This window comes from Bactrocera neohumeralis, chromosome 3, assembly GCF_024586455.1.
Source record: "Bactrocera neohumeralis isolate Rockhampton chromosome 3, APGP_CSIRO_Bneo_wtdbg2-racon-allhic-juicebox.fasta_v2, whole genome shotgun sequence".
Taxonomy (NCBI): Eukaryota; Metazoa; Arthropoda; class Insecta; order Diptera; family Tephritidae; genus Bactrocera; species Bactrocera neohumeralis.
In genome coordinates, this window is record NC_065920.1 from 72,236,527 (window position 1) to 72,260,236 (window position 23,710).

At 32.1% G+C, this 23,710-nt stretch overlaps 2 protein-coding genes and 2 long non-coding RNA genes across 6 annotated transcripts; 2 read left to right on the top strand and 2 right to left on the bottom strand.

The window, feature by feature from the left end:
- Positions 1-331: 331 nt before the first annotated feature.
- LOC126752174 (translocation protein SEC62) lies at positions 332-10,013 on the top strand. Of its 2 annotated transcripts, none has more exons than XM_050462785.1 (4): positions 332-523; positions 5,688-6,542; positions 6,624-6,910; positions 9,818-10,013. In XM_050462785.1, the coding sequence occupies exons 1-4, from the start codon at positions 488-490 to the stop codon at positions 9,906-9,908; spliced, it is 1,269 nt and encodes a 422-aa protein (XP_050318742.1). In that variant the 5' UTR covers positions 332-487; the 3' UTR covers positions 9,909-10,013. The 2 variants fall into 2 exon arrangements, with proteins under 2 accessions (XP_050318742.1, XP_050318740.1); XM_050462783.1 differs by lacking the exon at positions 332-523 and adding an exon at positions 3,890-4,118.
- On the bottom strand, positions 2,511-3,556 carry LOC126752197 (uncharacterized). Its single transcript, XR_007665969.1, has 2 exons — positions 3,249-3,556; positions 2,511-2,992 (listed from the first exon to the last, which is right to left on the bottom strand). It is a non-coding gene; the product is annotated as an uncharacterized LOC126752197 (long non-coding RNA).
- A 5,808-nt stretch (positions 10,014-15,821) lies between the features above and the next one.
- Positions 15,822-22,406, bottom strand: LOC126752193 (uncharacterized). Of its 2 annotated transcripts, none has more exons than XM_050462816.1 (3): positions 22,323-22,406; positions 16,746-17,028; positions 15,822-16,028 (listed from the first exon to the last, which is right to left on the bottom strand). In XM_050462816.1, the coding sequence occupies exons 1-3, from the start codon at positions 22,403-22,405 to the stop codon at positions 15,915-15,917; spliced, it is 480 nt and encodes a 159-aa protein (XP_050318773.1). In that variant the 5' UTR covers position 22,406; the 3' UTR covers positions 15,822-15,914. The 2 variants fall into 2 exon arrangements, with proteins under 2 accessions (XP_050318773.1, XP_050318774.1); XM_050462817.1 differs by lacking the exon at positions 22,323-22,406 and adding an exon at positions 21,968-22,087.
- Positions 16,994-21,082, top strand: LOC126752200 (uncharacterized). The gene is made up of 3 exons (XR_007665971.1): positions 16,994-17,081; positions 18,823-19,119; positions 20,902-21,082. It is a non-coding gene; the product is annotated as an uncharacterized LOC126752200 (long non-coding RNA).
- Positions 22,407-23,710: the final 1,304 nt, after the last annotated feature.

The following is a 23,710-nucleotide window of genomic DNA, read 5'->3' on the forward strand; positions in this document are numbered from 1 at the left end:
AAGCTAAATGAAATGAATGTAATAAAGTATATTGTTTTTTTTAAATTAATTTTCAATTGAGTTCTTATAAAAATTTGCGTATTTTTACTTAATGATAAATAAATGATAGTTTTTGTTGCATTTTTCAATTATTTAACAATTTTTGTAATTGAGACTTTTCTGACGAGCCACCAATTTAGACAAGACAAGATAGCAAACATATGTCTATTTTCTTCCAATTTGAACACAGCTGGCGTTTCTCTTTGGCACTTGCTTTTCCATCAATTATCGAGCTAATAGTTGATCCTGCTCTTACATTTACAAATCTCATACGACGATATAAAGCGAAAATCATTTTTGATTTAGAAGTCGGCGGAGATAAAGGTGTAAAAAGTGTTGAGTGAAGATATAGAAAAGAAAATTTTCATTTGCAAATAATTAAATCAATTTGAACAGTGAAATCATAAAACAAATAGTATTTGATTTGTGAAACAAAGAGTTGGTGAAAATGTCTGAAAAGAAACGTTCAAGACGCCGTAAGGATGTAAGTGACTAAATAACAAAATGCATACATTTTGCACTATAGATGTTGAAAAGCATCCTACATTGAGTTTATATCGTTATTTTTTTCATATATTTTGGCGAATCAAATTTTTGTATCTGTGTATATGAAAAATGAATAGTGGAAAAGTTATTGCGCACATAAAATTGTCATGCTGGCGTGTATATTGCTGTTGAATAAGCAAGCAGATTGCCATCGTAATGGACATAGAACAAATATATGGAATGTGTTGGTTATTAGCCACAATACGTAATTATTGAAATTATTCCTTTAAAATGTTGTATGAAGAAGAAAATTGCGGATATTTAAATTTGTGTTCTACTCTACCTGCTGTGTTGTTGCATTAGCGGCACTAATTATTGTTTTTGTTACTGGAAAAATATGCCAGTATGGGCAGAAATGATGCTAGGTGGCACAAGTGAGACAGATTGCAGAAGATTGTTTTTGTTTTTCAAGACGTTTGGTATTGCTTAACGTACGTGTATATAGCATATAGCGCGTAGATGTGTAAATGTCAGTCCAAATAACAAAAAATGTGTTGAGGAACAGTGCTCGCTTTTTCGCTCACACATCCATTTTATTTATTTGACCCCACATAATTTTCGCTCTCATTTTCAAAGTTTATTTTACAATAATTTGTTGTTTATTTATCGTAGCCATAAATGGATTATAATTTACTGATTTAATTGGTATTTCCCTGAATAAAATTAAGATTTCAATACTCTCATTGAGGGATAAGATTGTGATTATCAGTGCTTGCTTATGTGAACTTTTGAAATATTGAAGATTTTGCAGTCAATATTAAAAGTGAACATTCCTGATAGACTGTGATTACCCATTTCATTGATAAGCCGCCAAAGTATTTTATATTTATATTACTGATTTAACGTACTTGAAGTGCTCATAAATAAATTTAAAAAATTTACTTCATTTATTGTAGCTACAATTTCTTTTACAATGGCTATTACAAGGAGACACCCACACAAAGTTTGATTACGTACATACATACATACTTATGTATATAGGTATCTCCAGAATTAGAAATTGGGCCATGCGGGAGATATTTGATAATTTAAACGTTGTCGTTTTGTGGATACTTTTTAATAGTCATCTATAAATAAGAATGAAAACTAAAGGGCCAACGTTTACAAATCGATTTAAAATCTATTGAAACAAACAGAAATTACAAACGTTTGAAAAATTTCACGAATTCTACTAATTATATGTATATCAAACCATTGTAGTAATGCTTTAGAAAACATTGGTGATAGAATGAGAAATGTTCAACAGTCACATTACAATTGTCTCAATTGGAAGCACAAACAATTAAGCAATTTTATTTCTACATACATATGTACAAGATAATAATTAGTGAGTGATTTACAATTGTAAATTTGTGTGCATATTTATTTGCAAATCTAATGGAAACTGTTGGTTTGCAGCAGTAGTATTCGAATGCCTTACATAATTTAATGAAGACGGATTTTGTTGTCGATTAACTTATGACTTAAAATAATTTTAATATAAGAAATATATATATAAGCTATACCATGATTAAATTTTAATTTTAATACGGAAAAATTGACAACTTGCAGCAGCGGCTTTTTCACTTATATTGTGCACTTTTCACTTAAAAAATAACCAAAAATATTTATAAAGTGCTATTTTAATTAATTTATTTTAGTTACATTTGGCATTTGTAAGAAAAGGGTCTGGCTTATTTTTTTTAACGTGGCGCGACAAATATATTTCCATAATTGCATAACAAAATATTGAAAAAGGAACACCTATCAATAAAATAAAATATAAATGCAAATGGTACATATACATATATATATATATATATATTTCTTGTTCGATTTCCAGTTACGAGGCTTCATTTTTGTTGTCGATTAACTTATGACCTAAAATAATTTTAATATAAGAAAATAAAAAGCTATACCATGATTAAATAATTTTAATACGGAAATTGTTGCAGCAGCGGCGCTTAAAAAAATCCAAAAATATTTATTCAAGTGCTATTTTGCATTTGGCTTGTGTCTGGCTTCGATTTTACTTAACGTGAGAGTATATTTCCATAATTGCATAACAAAATATTCGGGAACACCTACTAAAATAAAATATAAAGCTTGGTACATATATGTACATATTTACATATGTTCGATAGTTACGAGGCTTCATTTTAAAGGGCTTATAACTAGTTGGTGTTGACTGGGTCCCCTACTAGCTCTTCTTATTATTTTGCAAGAGCAACCAATACTAAAGAAAAATGTGAACGTCGCTTTGAAATGTTTAAACATTCGTTTATGCATAAACAATTTTTAAATTTTGTAAGTAATTGTAAATTAAAAATATAAATTGTTACAAAAGAAAATAAATGTAATCATCCATAACAAAGCATAGTCCAAATGCACAAAAAACGTGTTGACTACATATGACGTAGAAAATCAGCTGAAAGAGAAAATAAAAATAAATTGTATATGCAAATAAAAAAATTATAATAATTTAAACACATGGAGCAAACCAGAAATTTCCAAACTAGTTTTGAGCGTGAAAATAAAAATGATATACTTAAATAAAAGTGAGCAAAAAGCAATTGAGAAAGAGTGCAGCAAAGCTGTTTCTCAGTCAATAGAGATATATTTTAGTATATTTAAAAAAATACTGAGTGATATTGAGATTGGAGCAAATTTTTACATTTACATACTTCTTTAGTAATGCTCTCCCTTTGTTAGCATCCTAATTTAATTGCTGTTTTGCTTATAAGACCACCAATCCGAAAGTAGATACCTGATATATGTTAGTCACTGTTTTTTATACTTTCTTTAAATAATTTCATATTCTCTGGTTATATTTTTTTAATACTACTATATAATATTTTCCTAAAAGATCTTTCGTTTGATTTCTATCACTTCTAAAACTCAAATGCTTGCTTGTTCAATGTCTACAATTGGGATTCCCATTTGCTCGCTCTCCATGCAAATATATATCGCACTCTTTGCTTTTGAGCTTAGTTTGGCGTAAGTTCACTTAACAAATATTTGGTTTTCCTCTCAGCTGTTTCTGGTTATTTCAACACTTGTTGCCAGCCGTCTCCCAGAAGATTTCTTAGTTCTCTTCCTTCCAATTGTTGTTGTTGTACACTTGTAATTTTTCTGCGTTTTTAATTTTTTTGTGGCTTTTTGTTATGATTACACATATGTATGTACGTTGGCGCTGTGCTGTGATTGTTGCTGTTTTTGTTAGAGGAGAAAGTTGTTCCACTGACTGACTTGCTTGTTGGCTGATTGAATGTCTGACCACTTGCTAGGTGCTCACTGCCATATTTTAATACAATTCAGTATTGTGTTGAAGTTTTGCGAACAACGAAGCGACTGGCAACGTGACTTGTCTTCCGGAGGAAAAAAATTTAAATAAAAAGATAAAAGAAAAATACAAGCAACATTTTTTTCGCGCTAAATTATAAGACAAGAAATATTAAAAACTAACTCACAATTTTTTTTAAATTATAACTATGGAAGAGGAAACACATCACCACGAAGAGGAAGAGGAGCAATATGTGGAAGATGATGGGGATGTTAGTAAATTTTTATAAAAAATATAATAATCTATTAGGAAATGTTGTGAAATACTACATTGAACGCAATTTACACATCCAAAAGAATCCACGTTTTTTAAATTAAAATCTTCCATCAACAACTTTTTATTGCGTCGTTGTGGAAATACAATGGCTTTTACCTCCTTCGCAGATAAATATTTGAGCTACTTTAACTCGTTAAAAATTAAAAATCGATAAATTTGTACTTTCGATTGTGTTGGCCACACTTTTTACATGCACTATTTTCCCAATTTGTTTGTCGACTTTCGAAAGTTGCTAATAAATGCTTTAAATGCAGCGACGTATGTATGCAAACATTTGCTTTTATTTGGTGTGACTAGAAAACAACACGTCACCGAATCGCCACATATCCACAAAAAGCTAAGCTGGCGCCAAAGTGGGGTTTTCAAAACACCATTTTAGGTATTAGCGCGCCTCAGAATGACGTCATATACAGAAATCGCATATTGTATAACGATATTTTATCTGATTTTATATTCTTTAGATTTTTCGCAAAGATCGTTTTTATAATCTCACATATTTGCGCACAGCTGTTTTTGTTTGTGGCATCAGCTGAGATCATACTAAATGACTTACATACGTACAATTTACAAGAAATTTGTATTCATAGTTTTTATCGCCGATTATCTCATATAAAAGTTGACGTGTATATTTGTGCATACTAAATTAAACTATTCAAGTGATTGTCAATAATTAACTATTGTTGCGTTTTGTACAGATATTGTTTATAATGAACTTTATTTTTTATAAATGGAAATATTAGCGTTAAAATATATTTATTTTTTATTTATTGTTTTTGGATGAAGCAGTGATGTGTGATAAACTATTCTAATAGATCTGGTTGAATGATATGTCGTTATTTCATATAAAAAATGACTGTTTATTTAAATAATAATTTTATTAGTATTTTTGACGTTTATTATTTTACTGTGTGAAATACTAAATTTCATATAGAATATTTTTTTTGGTTATATAAATTTTTTTTTTTAATTTTAATTGTTTTTAATTTCATTTATTTTTCTATCCTTTTTTTAATTTTTAATAAATTTATTTTTTATTACTAATTTCTATTTTATTTATTTTTTAGTGTTAATTTTTATTTTATTTATTTATTATTATTAATTTTTTATTTTTTTGTTTTAATTTCTATTTTTAGTTTTTTTTTATTTTTAGTATTTTTTCTTATAATTCTATTTTGTTCCTTTTTTGTGCATTATTTTATAATTATGATTTTGCTTTTTTCCGTTTGCGGTTTTAGTTATTAATTTAAAGAAAATTTTATCAGGCATAATCTCAATTTTCACATGGGTTTTTTGTGGTTTCGGCACTTTATTTTTATTAAAGTTATTCGCACATATTTGCCTTTAGTTTATGTCGAGTTATACATTTCATTTTTGTTTCTTCATTTGTGTGTGCTTAGTGATAAGTGAATAATTAGGAAATATTAACAAACATAATCCCAAAATTTCTTATGAATTTCATTATTAATCACCAGAAAATCTTTTATTTACTCCCAAACACTTATAGGAGTACACAGGCCCCGGCGAACAAGAAGTTGAGAAGCCATCGAAGGAGGAATTCAAGGTCGCCAAATGGATGAAAGCAAACGTCAAATCAAAGAAAACGAAATTCCTCAGCCATAATGTGCAGTATTTCATATCGAATAAGGCGCTAGATGCCTTGCTAAAATCGAAATTCGCACAAGGCAATGACGCGCTCTTCACCACACGTGAACAGGCTATCGAATTTTTGGATGTGATGTTGGAGCATAAATTTTTCCATCGCGCCAAAAAAGTGCCCGTCTCGTTGGAGGAGATGCGCGGCAGTGGGGCAACTACAGGTAGCAAAACAACGAAAAACAAAAGTGATGAAAAAGAGCCACAGCACAAGAAGAAGGAGAAGGATGAGAAGAAAGATACCGAGGCTGAAGCCGAAGCCAGCGGTGCCAATGGCATGGGTGATGGCAATATAAGTGCTGGTGCCGGCAGTGGTGGTGGCGGTGCAGTTGAGAAGAAAGAGAAGCGCAAGCGAAAAATACGCTTGGACATGCATCATGAACAGGTTTTCGTTGATGGTTCCGAGCCGTACATTTGGATTTATGACCCCATACCAATACACTACTGGATTTACGGTCTAATCTTATTGCTGGGCGCCATACTGATTTGTTTGTTCCCACTCTGGCCACCACTTTTGCGTAAAGGTGTCTACTATTTGTCTGTGGCGGCGGCTGGATTCCTCGTACTCATATTGACTTTGACAGTAATACGTCTGATTGTTTTCACACTCGTATGGCTGGTGACTTATGGTAAATTGCATTTCTGGCTGCTGCCGAACTTAACCGAAGACGTTGGATTCTTTGCATCATTTTGGCCACTCTACGAAGTGAGTAGCCCTACTAATTTTGCTAAAAAACACACATATAGTTAAAAAGTATATATATTTTTACATTTGTAAAAAACACAGAGCAACTATGTTGCTGAGGAAGAAAAATCGAAATCCTCGGAGAAACGCAACAAGTCCAAATCTAAGAAGAAAGAGAAGGACAGCGATGCAGAAGAAGACACGGCACCCGAAGCGATACCACTGGAAGCGGAGAAGATCGAAGAGGTGAAGGAACATGACGCGGACATCGAGTTACGTCGCCGCAAAGCCACTGGCGATAACACTGCGTGCGCCGTAGAGGCCGCGAGTAGCAGTGCTGCAGATGGCGTTGATAACAGCGAAGCGACCGCTGAGTCAGACGTTAAAGGGTGAGCTGTAGCCTTTTTTGGCAGCATTTTGGGTTTGTGCGCAACAGTTTTGGTGTTGAGTGTATGCAGTTAAAGTGCGCTTTCGATATTTCATTTAATGTAATTTATTTATGTAAAAGAAGCTCTCTATATAACGACTCTCTTTTTGTCATTAATTTAATTATTTCGATATTTACAGCATATATTTCTACTTATACTTATTTTTGCATGTCTTTCAATCGTTAAATGCTGCTTTAATACATATACATTTTATTTTTGGCATATTCCATTTCAATTTAATTTTTATTATTATTTTTTTTTTTGATTTTCTAACCAAATACATTTATAAATTATTACTAATTTTTTTATAATAATATATAATAAATAAAATATTAATTTATGTAATTGATTAAATATAATTGAACTAATGGCATTGGTTGTGGAGAATTAAGGAATCCAAGGTTTATATGTAATTGTATATCTTTTGCTTCGTTTAATGCTTGTAATAAATTGGTGATTAATTGATATTAAAGTATTTAAAAATAAATTAAGTAAAAATGTCCTAATCTGCAGACAGAGCATCGAACTTTAACATGCTTATTTGAGCGAAATTACTTAGCTTTTATTATTATTTGAAATCAGCTGTATAGCGTCTTTTGCTACAATCAGGGTTGCAAATTTTTATAATTAATTTTTTTTTTGGATAAAATATTAATTTATAAATTTTTGATTAAAATTTCGGGTTTAAAAAATTAAAATTTTAATTTAAGATGATGTGAATTTTTTTTATTCATTACTCCGATTTTTAAGTTAACAATTAATGAAATAAATTAATTGTTCAATTTTGATTGCCAAACAACTTGGAAAATTTTCAATTTAATTTATTTAATTAAATTAAATAATGAAAATTTTAATTTTTATTCCAAAATGCTTGAAATTTTAATCGGGATAAAAAAATAAATTTTTTTATTATTTTTTTGAGAGCAAATATTTATAATTTAAAAATTAATTAGAGATATTGAGAATTTTTTTATTGGTTTCATTAAGATTTAAGTTAAAAAACTTAAATTTTCAATTTTTTAATTAAACTAAAAAATATAACTTTTAATCCAAGATGATTGAAACTTTAATCGGGATTAAAAAGAATTCTATTTTAATTCTGATTTTGGGAGCAAAAATTTATAATTTCAAATTTAATTGAAGATATTAAGCATTTTCTTTATTGGTTACTTAAATTTTTAAGTTAAAAATAATTAAATAAATTAAATTTTCAAAATTTTTAAAATTTTAATTAAGTCAAAAATAAAATTTTAAATCCAAGATGTTTGAAATTTTAATTTTTCAATTATAAAAATTACAAATTTTATCTTGTTAAAGCTTGAGATTTCTTTTTTTAACTTGAAAATTGGTGTTAAAAATAAAACATATGTATTCAAATTACAAGCTGGAATGAAAAGGGAAAAGAAAATATTTGCATATTTCTAAACGAAAATCTATAATTAAAATTAACTAAATATAAATAAGACAAAATGAAAACTATATTGATATTTTATTAAAAATAAGCTTTCCTTTTCACAAGATAACCGAAATGGTAAACGCGAAAAATCGCAATTTGAAAAGAAATCAGATTTTACTTATTTTTAATTATAGGCTTGGAATTAAATATATTTTTTTTTGTATTTAGATATTTGGGTTTTAAAATTTGGTTTTAACTTTTTATTTCAAAATTATTGTGTTACAGTTGTTTTTACGTTCACGTATTTATGTAGGCTTAAAAAATTATTTTTAATTTTTTTATTAAAAAATTTTGGATAGAATTTTTTTTAATTCTGTATTTGGCATAAAAAATATTTTTCATTAAGATTTTCAGCCTAAAAAGATAAAAATAATTTAGTTCCAATGTTAATTCAGTTATTATTTTTATCTATTATTTGCAACCCTGTTCACAACTAAGTGCCTACAACGCTAACAGAGTTCTTAGCAGACCTAATAATGACCGCCAGTCAGTTAGACTTATTAATAATTGAAAAAAACTAATATGTAATGTTTTAAAATTAGTAAAATTATATTTATTTTCCACCTTTACTTTACATATTTATCGCTTTAATAAGTTCCGTAATAAAAAGTCACATGCTTTGTTCCACAAAAAATCGTTTTAATTGGCTTATAAACGCGTCAAATTTCATTTATGCGAAAAATTTACACATTTGCGCTAGCAGTCCATGAAATATATTTTTATTTACTGAATTTGGCATTTCTAAAAGTCATTTCTGTTGTTTAAAGGTGCAACCATTGGTTTCTATAAATATTTACAATCATTTAAATCATCATCATTTTTGAGGTTAGAGTATCAGCAAAGTTTAAACTCAAATGTTGCTTGGGTTTCGTTGACATTTAGCTGTGTAAAATCGTATAAATTAAATTTCTCATACTAATTTCATGCTTCAGTAAAAATTCAGTCTACATTTTGCATGGTGTTTTAAAAATAAGTTCGAAACTTTATTGATTCAGTTGTTTCAGTCCGCAGCACTGCATTGCACATACTCTTAACACATAATAACAGCTGAAAATATCGCTATCAACTATTTAACCAAAGTGCTACTGCATTTTTATTTTCCTTTTTATTTTCATTATAATAACATAAATTTTGAAATTCAAATACGACTATTAAATAATTTATTGTCGCATACAACTACTAATGTACTACTCTATATTGTTTCCACTCATACATTTATTTATTATTTAATATATTTTTCCGCTCACCGCTTTTTAAATACGTCATTAACATTAAAATTTCATAACGCTGCCGCCAGAACCCAATTTACTGCTTTTTAAATGACATATAAATACATGTGCACATATGTATAAGTACATAGGCGCACAAATATATACAGCAAATAACAGTAAAGCTTTGCCTTTATATTCCAGCTCGCACACTCCATCTGAATCAGATTCGGAAATCTCCGCCAAGGATCAGTTCGAGATCATCAGTTCGAGCGAAGTGCATAATGTTAATTAATGAAAATAATATATACATACAAATTTAATGCAATTTACATTTTTACAAATAGACAAAAAATATACACTATTAAGCTGATTAAAAAATATACATATATTAATTGAATTATTTTTCGTTTTGTGACAAAAGCAGGCACTGAAATAGCAAAAATATATGAAAATATGAGATTTTATTAAGAATTATATTTATAAAAAAAAATAAGTGTATGCATACACAAATGAAATCTCCGACGCAAAATAGCATTAATATCTAGCATATGAAAAAATAGGTGAATTCAAAATGAAGCTAAAACGCAATAGAATTGTGTGAAAAATATCTAATAATTTTAAATGCCATTTGACTTTAAAACGCTAAAAGAGACAGCGAATGCAATAATATTTTTGAGTTGAGCTGCGGCTTAAAATATGCTAAAAATTATATTGAATTATTTTTTTGAAAATATAAAACAAAAGTTTTTTAAAGAAACATATTTTTAAATCCTTCGCTTAAAATAAAAAATAATGAAAATAATTTTTTAATTATTATTTTATACTGTTTTTATATTTTAAATTAAATATTATATTTAAAAAAATATTTTGTCAAAAATGAAAAAAAAAGATATTTAAAAATTTATTTTTTAAATATGAAAATAAAATAAAACATATTTTAAAAAATAATTCAAAATTTTAAAGATTAAAAATTATTTTTTTAAAGAATTATTTTTTTTAATATTTTTTATATTATTTTTATTTTAAAAAATGATTTTTTCGAAATTTTTTTAAACTATTTTTATATTTAAATGTAAAACTTTTAATGTATATTTGTAAAACAAATATTAAAAATTAATTTTTAAATATAAAACTGAAATTAAAAAACTTCTAAAAACTAATTTTAAATTTAAAAAATATATATTTTTAAATATTTTATTTATATAAAAAACTAGTTTTGTTTAAATATTTTTTTTAATATTATTTTTATGATTAAAAAGTAATTTTTTATATATTTTCTTATATGTATTGTATGTACATACATATGTACATATGTATATACAGACATATGTATTATTTTTATATTTAAAAAAAAAATTTTTAATATTTTGTTTTTTATAAAAATACATTAATTTTTAGCATATTATTTTTTTAAATATGATATTTTTTGGAAAATATATTTTTTTTTTGAAAATAATACTTCTTTTTTGAAAAATATAAATTTGCTTCCCAAATAACTTTGCTGGAAAAATGATAAACAATGAATGCATTCGTTAAAAATTAAAAAAAAAAAAATAAATTAAAGACTGTTTGAGTATTTAAAAATATTTTCTTGATATTTGTTTAAAAAATTTTTTCTAAACTGTTTACCATTTATTATTCAAAAATAATATCATTTTGAAAAAAGTTTTATATAGTTTTTTCTCAAAAATATAAATTTTTTGCAAAATAATTTTTTTTTGAAAAATAAAATTTTTGTTGAAAAATATAAATTCTTTGCAAAATGAAAAAAAAACTTTTTTTTGTGAAATAAAATGAGTAAATTTTTTTATTTTTTGGAATAAATTTTTTTTTGAAATTATTTATTAATACATTTGAGAATGTTAAAAAAATTTGTTTTCCAAATTTTTTAGAATAAAACTTGCATGTGTTTCGTTTTTGCAAAAAAAAAAAATAAATTTTTGTTAAAAAATAATTTTGTTTTGAAAAACATACATAGTTTTTTTGCAAAATATTTTTTTTTTGGGAATTATTTTTTTTAATAAAATATATATTTTTGAGAATATGAACACATTTGTTTTCACAGTTTTTAGAATAAAACTGCTTATCATTTGCTAAAAAATGCATACATACATATGTATGTATGTATGTACATATGTACATACATGCATATATTTCTGTTTGGGAAACAATTTTTAAATTTCGAAAAAATTTTATTTTTTTTTATTTTTTTTCTAATTAATTTTTGGTTTTTGAACAAAAATGTTTAAAAAAAATTTTTTTTTTTTTTAAATATAAATATATTTGAGAATAAGGATTTTCAAAAAATTATATGCTTATACATTGTTTAGAACAAAACTGTTTACTAAATATACAAAAAGGAAAAATATTTTTTTTTTTTAAATAACTAAATTTTGATTTTACAAAACATATTTTTTTTAAATAATTTGAAAAATAATTGTTTAATATTGAAATTTTCTTTGAAAATATAAAAAACGTTTTTTAAAAAATATTTTTCTAAATTCATTTCAATTCATCATTTGAAAAACATTTTTTAAGTTTGTTTTTCGAAAAATTTAATTTTCATTTTGTCAAATATGAATGTATCAATTTTTTTGCGCAAAATATTTTTATTTCAGATTTTTTTTTGGCGAAATGAAGCGCATAAATAATTCAAATCTGAAAAATATTTTTAAGTTGGTTTTCGTAAAATTTAATTTTCAATTTTAAAAAATATAATTTTTTTGTAATAATTTCCTTTGGAGCAAAATATTTTTATTTTCGAAGATACAATTTTTTTTGCAAAATAATTTTATTTTTTTGCAAAATAATTTTATTTCAGAAAATCAATTGTTTTTTTTTTTAGCAAACTGACAATTTTAAAGCAAAATAAAGCATTTTATCATTTTTTGCAAACAAATTTACTCATATTGCAACACTTAAAAAAATTATTGCATTTGAAAAAAAAACGAAAATCATTTAAAATGCATTCAACAAAACCAATTTCATTTGAAAACCTAATGCTGCTAAAAATTTTACAAAAATATAAATGTAAAATAAAAAAAAAATATTAAATTAAGCAATTGAGAGTAGTTTGAAGCAAATACACTAACAATGGCAGTCTAAATTTTATAAAAAAGAAAAAAAATATTTTAAACAAAAAAAAAATAATAATAAAAAACAAAAACAGCAGCTAATAGAGAGTTTGCTAATAATCTTTAGTAGTGGAGAGTTCCAGTAGGTTAAAAATTGTAGTTAAAATTTTCTTTTTTATAATTGTGTAAGATTTCTACTTTGAAATTATTTTTTTGCGATTTATTGATATCTTGAAATTCCAATAAATTATTTTTAAATTTTTACAAAAATTACCATTTATTATACATTATATTATAATAAAATTTAAGTGCACGCGATTGATATTTCAAACGATTTTTGCTTCTTTAGGGTGATCGTATTTTTATTAGTTCACTTGAGCAGCTTTCAAGCAGCGCATAACAATTAATAACTTTAATAAAAAATGCAAAATCGAAAAATATATGTATACAAGCATCTATATATAAACTAAATTACCTATATATGTATACAAAAGAATATATAACTAAATATATACATATACACATAGCATATGTTACAACCTAATTAAAAGTAGTGTAAAGCATTGAATTATTTTAATTTACATAGCAGAAATACAAAAACAAAAGAAATAGAATAGCGCTAATAAAAGAGATAAATCTATTTCTATTAACTATTTTCAAAGCAACAACAAAGAGGAATAACGAAATCAATAGCTGTTCGATTAAGAAGAAGCATGGCTGAGCAGAATATTATGATTCGTAATAAAGAAAATTACATTATTGTATAAAAATGTACGAAACGTGTTTTTAATTGGTGAAAATAAGTTTTACTGTGTTGGTAGATATACAGGGTTTGTCGGGAAAGTAATAAGACTGAGTCGATTTAAAAAAATTTATTGAACCAAGCGTTACAAATCTTTAAAAACTTTCAAAATAGGCTCCTTCTGCGTCGATTCAGCGCTGCCAGCGCGATTCCCAAGCATTGAAGGCGTAGCGAAAGGCATTCTCCAGAATAGCCATGAGAGCCAAGGTGCATGCTGCTTGGATCCCCTTTCATTTGCCTTTTCAGGCGAGAAAACAAAAAAAGTCCGGGGGCCACATATTACTGTGGGCGGCTTCGGAAGTGTAGGGATGCCGGCCTTGGTTAGATAGCTGTTCACAAGAAAGGCGGTGTGAGCCGGCGCGTTGTCGTGGTGCAACTTCCGAACGGCTGCGATGTCCTGTCCGACCCGATTGACCCATCGTTTGAGTCTCTTTAGAACTTTCTTGGCGTTGACGGTTTGTACCAGGAGGAACATATTCTTGGTGGACGATGCCTTTGATGTCAAAAAAGACAATGATCATTTGCTCTTTCATCATTGCCCTCCTCCCGGCACTCCAAAAAGGCGTGGTGCCACCGAAACATCATCATATTATGATCACATCAAACGTAGTAAATTCACCGAGTTTCACACAGAATTTAATCGCTTAGCTCTGCTCTAACGAACGCTACATTTTCGGTTTGCATCACTCACGGAAACACGTCGCGCGAAAATCTTTGTTCTTAATCTCCAGGTGCTCGGAGACAACTGACCAGCCGTTCGTTCGTTATCTAGGAACGCCCTTTACAGAATCCAGCCGGTAAGCGCACGCTCCGAAGTACAGTCGGGGCAGAAGAAAATCAGTTCAGTCCAGTCCAGTTTACAAACCCTATATTTATGTCATCTACCCTTTCAATGACGCATTTGATAGCTCCTAGAGTTGTTCTGCCGGGTTTAAAGCTGTGTTGTCTTGGGTAGAGCTCTAGCTTCGTTAATAACCGCTTCGAGTCTGGGTTTAAGTAGCCTTTCATGAAAATTTCCCGGTGTGTCAAACATGCATAGTATGGGGTATGCTGATGGCAAGTTGGGATCTCCTTTTCCCTTACTGATTAGCACAAGCCGTTGCTTTTTACAGGGTCCTTTGCATTTAAAAGCAGGTTTTGTAAGAACCATAGACATCGTATGTTCTTTCAGTTTAAAGTTAAAATCATTTAAAATTCATTCTTGATAACTACCGTCAGCAAGAAAACAAAGAGTTTGTGGTAATGTGCCTTCAACTTACTTAGTAAAAAACAAATTATTCTTCATTTACAGGAGAATAATTGCTGAATCTGCAATAAACTTTATTTAAAAGTCATTTAATTGTTAATAAAACTTTGGCTTCCTTGCTGCTGGGAAGTTTGAATGGGTTTCTGAGGAAGGTTGATTCCATATTTAAACCTACTCAGGTTGTAACTCCCCATTAGCAACTTGGCATGGCGCATGCCTTGGAGTTGTTGCTAATACCTCTCTCTGCCTACTCCTTCTTCCTTGCGGAGCAGCTCCTTTATGGTATGAGAACTACTTGCTTATGTTCCGCAAGACTATTTAGCCGTTCTCTACACTCCAGCACAAGTAGCGATTTGATATCATAGGCAGAGACTGCTTTAAGAAGTTCATTGCGATAGTTGCGTTAAAGGTTTATCTCTACGCACCGACTTATGGCAAAGACTTCCGCTTGAAAAATGCCCGGAAAACTTGCCATAGAGGTATGGAGAGCTTGGTGTGTGGTCTTGTGACTCCTTCACCTATTCCTTACGACGTTTTCGAGAGGTGTATACTAATTGATTGTACTATCCTTAAACAGTAGCTCGAGAGTGAAATCATTCCACTCAGCCTCACTGCTAAGGGTAACCTTGAATGGCTTGGTGAAGTTTAGCCTTTTGGTAAGGCTGTCCCCTGGTTGAAGAGCCAATGATATTATACCACTTAATACTTACCTCTGATGTCATTTGGAGCAGTGTGTGTTTGATTACCTGACCGAGCTTCGATATTTGAAGTCCTACCGAGATCTGTGATGCTTTTGAGGCCCATGCCGCCCCCCATGTGATTATCGGTCGCACGATCATGGTATACAACCACCTGACAATCCTTGACTTGCAGCCCCAGGACAGCTAATCTCAACTAAAAAACGATTTGGTTGATCTAATGTTAACTAAAATCTACAACATGTCCATCAAGTTTGTTCAATTACTCTACTGATTAAGAAATTTCCATAGTTTTTTTAAATAAAAATATGCTAATTCTTTCATTGATGATATCATAGAGTCACCTGTACCATGCAAATGCACTCTAAAATTATAACGAAGCAAATGATGTCACACTCTCTATTTCTTCAAACTCTGTTCATTCGAAGAGTTACCAAATTCACACTCTGAATGCTGAAAAAATTATTTTCAGCTCAATCTACAACTCATCCTTGAAGTACTGCTCCACTTTCTGCTGATCCAAAAAGCGGTTGAGAAGTCCAACGATTTTATGTGGAAATATGAAGGTAATAATCATAAAGATGCCAGCAAACTGAAAAAATTAAGTAAAAATATTACAAAAATATTTTTAAAAAGTATTTAAATATCTGACGAAGCTTCTTAAATATTCAGGTTAGGAACTCAATTTCTAATAATTATAGTACCTTCTCAGAGGTATAAAATACAAAATAAAAATGAGAAGAATGGAGTAAATTTTTAAATTCACCAATTTCTATCGCTTCATTATTAAATCAAGATATCGATTTTTATAGCTCAAGAGGGTATATTAATTATGTTTGTAATACCAAGAAGGAAACGTTGGAGGCCCAATATGAAGGATCAGCGTGACGGACTGAGATTTAGTCATGTTCGTAATCCCTCAGTTCTTGAGATATGTATCTGAAATTTTGTCCTTTTCTTCTCAAGAAGCTTCTAGTTTGTTGGAATCACCGATACCGGAAAACTATAGCATACAGCTGCCATCTAAACTGAATGATCGAACTCAAGTTCTTGAATGGTCAACTTTTTTATTTGAAGAGATATTTTTACGAAACTTGGTACAGATTATTACTCAAGGTATCGCTATAATGTTCCAAGAAAATTTTCAGATCGAACTACTATAGCTGTCATACAAATAGACCGATCAATATCAAGATAAATATATTTTATACCACTTGTAGAGGCTATTCTAACTTTGGTATAGTTGAAGTTAACCTTTCTGTTTGTTTATTTTTAGATTACAAAAAAAATCTCATTCTTTTGAACTTACCACGATCAGCGCCTTTGCCAACCAATAGATGCACCAGAAAATTATGCTGCTCAGTGTAGCGAGAAATGCCATTACAGGGTTGTTAAATAAATTCTGTGCCCCCGCAGTTTTTAGCACATCATTGTAGTGCTCTTCATCGCTGAACTCATCCACACTCTCATTCTCAGATTCCACCAATTTGTTGCATTTTCGTCGCCTACTCATAATTTCTGCTTCACTAACGGATTGTATTGTTTCGATGCAGTAGAATTTTAATTGCAGTGCGTATTGACTAATTGAGTGGCTAAAAATAAAAGTTGCGCTTTAAATTGAAATGTAAAAATAACGCTCATAAAGGTAGGTGTTATTTAAATAATTAATGCGAATCCGGCAAGTAATTGATTTTGAGTGCCGCTGAATAAGTAAGTGCCCATTATGTGGTTGAAAGCGTTATGAAATTTTTCCCTTTAAGTGTTGAAAAGGTATTTTTAACTCTACTGAATAATCACTTACAAACCGCACATATTTCAGTTAACCGTTATTTTTCTTTAGTGTACTTGATAATGCGTAGAGTGCTGTTGAACTACATTAGTTAAATATTTTTTGATTACTTCAAATCTCGCTACAGTATTTATAATTATTTATAACGAGCACCTTGTTCCGCCTTGGAGGTAACAAATTACCAGACTTTTAATTTTATTAAGGTCAGTTTTTTATTTGGATAGTTAATGTAGGTAAATTAAAGGAGCAAGTACTTTAAGGAACCATTTTGGGCCATGTATTTTAGTGCATGGTTTCCACTTTTTAGTGAAGAACCTTATGATAGACGACATTTTTCGTTTTATTATCAGGTGCAAGAACAAATAACGCACATGGGCTTCCGGCCCTTGAACATGCCACATATAGTTGACCATAGGAAAAACAAAGATTTTCCAGATTCAGACCTCAAACTTTTAAGGTTTGGCCTTGGGATTTGTTTATGGTCATAGCGAATGCAAGACGTATCGTAAATTTAAGTCGTTTGAACTCAAATCGGATTCTTGGAATGAGAACTTCCTCACCTTCGAATTTTCCTTTGAGTATCGCTGCATAAATAACATTATCTTTTGAAGCATGATTACTACGGAGCCAACCTTTAGTCGTAAATTGTGTGGTGATAAGCCTGGCACATCCAAAGAGTTTAAAATTCAATTGGATAGTTAGTAGCTTCATCTTCATTTGTTACACAATATCCGGTGTGTTTTACGTGGGTACCTGCTGACGACAGCCTTACCACACGGCGCTCAAAAGCACAACGGATCAAAACAATGTGTTGATCAGCGCCCTGAGAATGCTAATCATTTTCAGTACAAATTGGCAGTGTGGCATGGACACGACATGGACACAAGCCTCTGCCGTACTTTGGGTCCGACACCCGGTTGCAATGCAACTCCACATTCAACTGACAAGGTCAGTTCTTCCCGTGATTTGGGTTTTAACCACAACCACCACGAATCTCCACAAAGGGCCAAACCCTATGAGCAGATAGGAGTTACCTCCAAGGGCTACTGTTCCCCGTGGTACCGGAATTAAGTCTCCGGTCAGACTCGTAGCCAAAGCTACTACCAGTTGAGCTTCCATACAGCTCGGAACTGGTAGCCAGGATATTAGTCGCTTCTTACGACAGGCATGCCTTACCACGGGTATATTCGGTTTCCCCTCGAACCCAGAGGGGTCCCCCTTACCCGCAGAGAGATCATTTGTTACACAGTCAATTGATTTGAAAGAAGGCAATGTACTTATTATCTCATTCCGAAATATGAAGTTTAAATCATCTACATTTTTATTCTTAGCCGCCAAAATTGCTTGCTCACTCAACCATTCATTATTTTTGTGGTTAGTAATGATGTCTGGGATTACTTTGTTGATGAGTTCGTCTTTTGATGAGACAAAGTTTCAGAAATTCTGCGGAAATGATCTCAATCCGCTAGACTTGCCGTAAATACTTGACCATTACCGATAGTCAGTGATTGCTTAGAGAAATCTTCATCAATGTAACTCTCATGTTTGTTGTCAGCTGAAGTTTTTTTACATAGCGCCATAGATTCGATGATTTCAGGCAAGCGTTTATTTCGTCTGCAGCAGATGATCTTGGTATTACTGATAGTGTTTGGCGGAAATCTCTAGACAGTATAATCATCGTGCCTCCAAAACATCTCGAGTCATTGCGTAGATCTTTCGATGTTCGACTTAATGCTTCTAATGCTCGTTTATGTGCCATTGTGCATTCGTCCCACATGATAATTTTCGATGCTGTTAAAAGAAAAATTCATTGATTGGTCTTCGAATTGCTGCCAGATCCACCGTATTCTGAACTGTATTCTAAACTGAGGGCAAATCGTATTACAAAAAAATGGTATCGAAAAATAAAACAAAAAATAAAAATAACAACGAATTTTGCTAAAAAAATTTTGTTCTACTAAGGTATGTCGAGAATTATGGAGGGAACACTTCTCCAGCCTGCTGAATGGCAGTGAACGCACAACGCCAGGAGAAGGCGAACCCGATTCCCCAATCGATGACGATGGAGCAGACGTTCCATTGCCCGACCGTGAAGAAGTTCGAATAGCAATCGCCCGCCTGAAGAACAACAAAGCGGCAGGGGCCGACGGATTGCCGGCCGAGCTATTCAAACACGGCGGCGAAGAACTGATAAGGTGCATGCATTAGCTTCTTTGTAAAATATGGTCGGACGAAAGCATGCCCAACGATTGGAATTTATATGTGCTATGCCCAATCCATAAAAAAGGAGACCCCACAATCTGCGCCAACTACCGTGGGATATATAAGGTTCTATCGAGCGTATTGTGTGAAAGATTAAAGCCCACCGTCAACAAACTGATTGGACCTTATCAGTGTGGCTTCAGACCTGGAAAATCAACAACCGACCATATATTCACCATGCGCCAATTATTGGAAAAGACCCGTGAAAGGAGAATCGACACACACCACCTCTTCGTCGATTTCAAAGCTGCTTGTGACAGCACGAAAAGGAGCTGCCTTTATGCCGTGATGTCTGAATTTGGTATCCCCGCAAAACTAATACGGCTGTGTAAACTGACGTTGAGTAACACCAAAAGCTCCGTCAGGATCGGGAAGGACCTCTCTGAGCCGTTCGATACCAAACGAGGTTTCAGACAAGGCGCCTCCCTATCGTGCGACTTCTTCAACCTGCTTCTGGAGAAAATAGTTCATGCTGCAGAACTAAATAGAGAAGGTATCATCTTCTATAAGAGTGTACAGCTGCTGGCGTATGCCGATGATATTGATATCATCGGCCTCAACACCCGCGCCGTTAGTTCTGCTTTCTCCAGGCTGGACAAGGAAGCACAGAAAATGGGTCTGGCAGTGAACGAGGGCATAACGAAATATCTCCTGTCATCAAACAAACAGTCGTCGCACTCGCGACTTGGCTCTCACGTCACTGTTGACCGTCATAGCTTTGAAGTCGTAGATAATTTCGTCTATCTTGGAACCAGCGTAAACACCACCAACAACGTCAGCCTAGAAATCCAACGCAGGATAACTCTTGCCAACAGGGGCTACTTCGGACTGAGTAGGCAATTGAGAAGCAAAGTTCTCTCTCGACAAACAAAAACCAAACTCTAAAAGTCACTCATAATTCCCGTCCTGCTATATGGTGCAGAGGCTTGGACGATGTTAACAACTGATGAGTCGACGTTGCGAGTTTTCGAGAGAAAAGTTCTGCGAAAGATTTATGGTCCTTTGCGTGTTGGCCACGGCGAATATCGCATTCGAAGGAACGATGAGCTGTACGAGATATATGACGACATTGACATAGTTCAGCGAATTAAAAGACAGCGGCTACGCTGGCTAGGTCATGTTGTCCGAATGGACGGAAACACTCCAGCTCTGAAAGTATTCGACGCTGTACCCGCCGGGGGAAGGAGAGGAAGAGGAAGACCTCCACTCCGTTGGAAGGACCAAGTGGAGAAGGACCTGGCTTCGCTTGGAATATCCAATTGGCGCCACGTAGCGAAAACAAGAAACGACTGGCGCGCTGTTGTTAACTCGGCTATAATCGCGGTTTCTACGCCAATTAAGAAGAAGAAGAAGGTATGCCGAGGACTTTTCAATTAACTTAACCCATCTGAAAAATGTTCATATTTTCCTATAGGTCCACAAAGTTGGTTCTCCTAGCGGCGATAATCTTCTCATTGCACTGCAACTTTTGCTCGACGAGTGATTTTTTCGGGTTTGGAAAAAAAAAAAAATTCGCAGACACGTGCAGCTTGTCCTGCGACGGAAATATGAGGCACTGCGGTTTCTGCGATTACGTTTAGTGGAATCGCTGATAAGACTTTCAACATATCCAGGTCTTCTATGTAAGTAAAAAGGTCTTCTTTGGAGTAAAATAAAACGATAGTCATCATTTCTTCAGCCAATAGAAGAGCCTTCACCGTCTTCGGAACAGATATTAGGGTGAAGTACTCTGTTTTGACTTTCCGTTGTTGTTGTTATAGCGACACAAATCCATTTCGGTTACGTGGATACGACAGTTGTGGGAACGGTTTCGACTGTTTTTTGGTCCGCACAATTTGTCTTTTGATCTCTGGTTTAAATTGGCGGATTTATAATTCGAGAGGTTGTAGAAACTCCTTTGGAATGGACTTAAGCTCCATTGTAGTTGGTTCTGGGTTACTTCTGTTCATCAAAACCCGAAGTGCCTTCATTTTGAAACCCGTTAAATCAATTTTTGATCTTCACAATCGAATGAGGACGATTACCGTATATAACATCCATACTTTCTGTGATTCCACTACTGGATTTCAGTTCCAAAAACAAGAATCAAATCATCGAACAATATACGAGATGATCTCCACATCAAAGCCTACCGTCGGTCAACTGGCCAGCTTCTACCACGCGCTTGTTGGAAATTAGTAATGTATCTTCTATATAGAAGAAAAAAATCTCGAATTTACGCAGCAACTTCCGAAAAAGCAAAAAAATATTATTCCAAGAGTTAAACGTGGGCACAATCCAACTCTTCACTTCTGTGAAAAAGAGGGAAAAGTATACCAGGAAGATGTTTTAGGGGGCGTAGTAACGAAGTTAAGCAATATTTTATTCCTTGGCGAGCATTGGATCTCCCAGCAAGATTCTGCATTTTTCGTTTCTTTTTTAAACATCCTGCACTTGGAACAAAACTTATGGCAGCACTAAGTATATGTCCATTTTATTACCTGCTGCCTATCATAATTCCGTTAGCCGCTTTTGAAATTGAAACTAAATGACTTCACCAGAGAAAAACCGCAATTGTGGTTAAACCAGTTTTTTATGGTCTCAGTTTGAGGCTTTCAAGCTTTTTAGCTGTCCATGAATGCAGCAGCATAGAAAGCTCTGCACCTACAACCAAGTCAATTTGAGTGCACTTGACCGCACAATTGGCGTTTTGCATACGTAATAGCTCCCAATATATGTATATGTGTACAATTTATATTTGTTGCATTTATAACGGCAACACATCTTAAACCACAAGCAACATTTGCACAAATAAATTCCTTTCACATCTTCACCTTCGCAGTTCCATTAACTAACCTCAGGTTTTTCTTTACGTCTGACGGTTTTAAGGCGCGCACTTGCTTACTGCTGCTATTTGCTGCGAATGTGTGTGTGTGCATGCGTTCACTTTCAACTGAGCACTCGCACTGCATTGCAGCGCTACGCTGTTGGCATTCTGCGGTTGCATGCATGCTTTGCATAGCATACACTTAGGCGCACATACCGGCTCATAACGTTTCAGCGCTTGTGTGGCGCTAACAGTTATTGAAATGCGCACGCATATACATACGCAAAGAGATTTGTGTGGTAAAAGCAGCGTGGGTGTATTTCCATCCACACACACACACACATACACAAAGGCACAGTGTGGCATGCTGCGTGCTTGCTTTGGCCTAGCGTTGACCATTGATTGCATTCAACTGCATACCCATTAAATTTTGCATAACCACACACACACACACACACACACACGCATACATATATACATACATACACGCAAATGCTTCTGTGTGGGTGACTTAATTCATTTGTTGGCTTCGTCATATGTGTTTGATTTTCTACTTAAAGCTAAAAATACAAACACACACACATATGTGTGTAGGTGTGTGTGCGCGCGCTCGCTCGGCGCATTTAGTTGCATTTTGTGGTTTTAAGTGAATTTTCATGTTTGCACAAATTGCATTCATGTTTTTGCATTTACAGTTAGCAAGTTGAGGTTAGATAACATAGTTGGCGCACAATACAAGCATATATATGTGTGTGTGTGTGTCTGCATTTAAAATAATGTTCATAAGTATGTGTGAAGGCAAAAATACAATCTGTGGCAGCCGCTTGTAACCGACAAATATGGTGAATACAATTAAATCACACATATTTTGCTTTTTGTACTCACACAGCACAACAAACACACATACATATGCAATGTGTTGGCTTTATGCGCGTCAGTTTGTGTGTATGCTTATCAAAATTGGCTGCAATTTAACACATTTAGATTCAAAAGTTATTAAGTGCTGATATTTGCAGAGAATTTCAACATAAAAGTCGCCTTGGCGCAGTTCCTTCCTGTCTAATGGTTGCATTTATGAGTTCTCCGGCTCATATTTACTTAGCAATATCTTTAAAGGTCATAATATTTCAAGTGCTCATTCCAGAATTTTAACAAACGGTGCCTCCTAGTGACCATTTTGGTGTAGTTTCCTCAAAATGTTGCAATTCTGTCAACAAGCTCCGACAAGTATTTTTATTTTACCAATGAAATTTTATTATTTTTATTTTACCAAAGAAATTTTTTGGTGCTTTTATAAAACTACTTAGTCCTGCCATAAGTTCTGTCACAAGTTCAGGCCATTATAAAAATTAAACAATTTTTTTAAAGAAAAAACACAGAGACTTCAAATTTAATGGGGAATATTTATTATCATTCG

What these genes read in the sequence shown, in the direction of transcription:
- LOC126752174 (XM_050462783.1), top strand. Translation starts at nt 4,056, where the DNA reads ATGGAAGAGGAAACACATCACCACGAAGAGGAAGAGGAGCAATATGTG. An exon ending in CATTTTGGCCACTCTACGAA is followed by an intron (nt 6,543 to 6,623) that starts GTGAGTAGCCCT and finishes TAAAAAACACAG; the next exon opens with AGCAACTATGTTGCTGAGGA. An exon ending in GCTGAGTCAGACGTTAAAGG is followed by an intron (nt 6,911 to 9,817) that starts GTGAGCTGTAGC and finishes TTTATATTCCAG; the next exon opens with CTCGCACACTCCATCTGAAT.
- LOC126752193 (XM_050462816.1), bottom strand. Translation starts at nt 22,405, where the DNA reads ATGCACACACACACATTCGCAGCAAATAGCAGCAGTAAGCAAGTGCGC. An exon ending in GACGTAAAGAAAAACCTGAG is followed by an intron (nt 17,029 to 22,322) that starts GTTAGTTAATGG and finishes TTTTATTTTTAG; the next exon opens with CCACTCAATTAGTCAATACG. An exon ending in TGGCAAAGGCGCTGATCGTG is followed by an intron (nt 16,029 to 16,745) that starts GTAAGTTCAAAA and finishes TAATTTTTTCAG; the next exon opens with TTTGCTGGCATCTTTATGAT.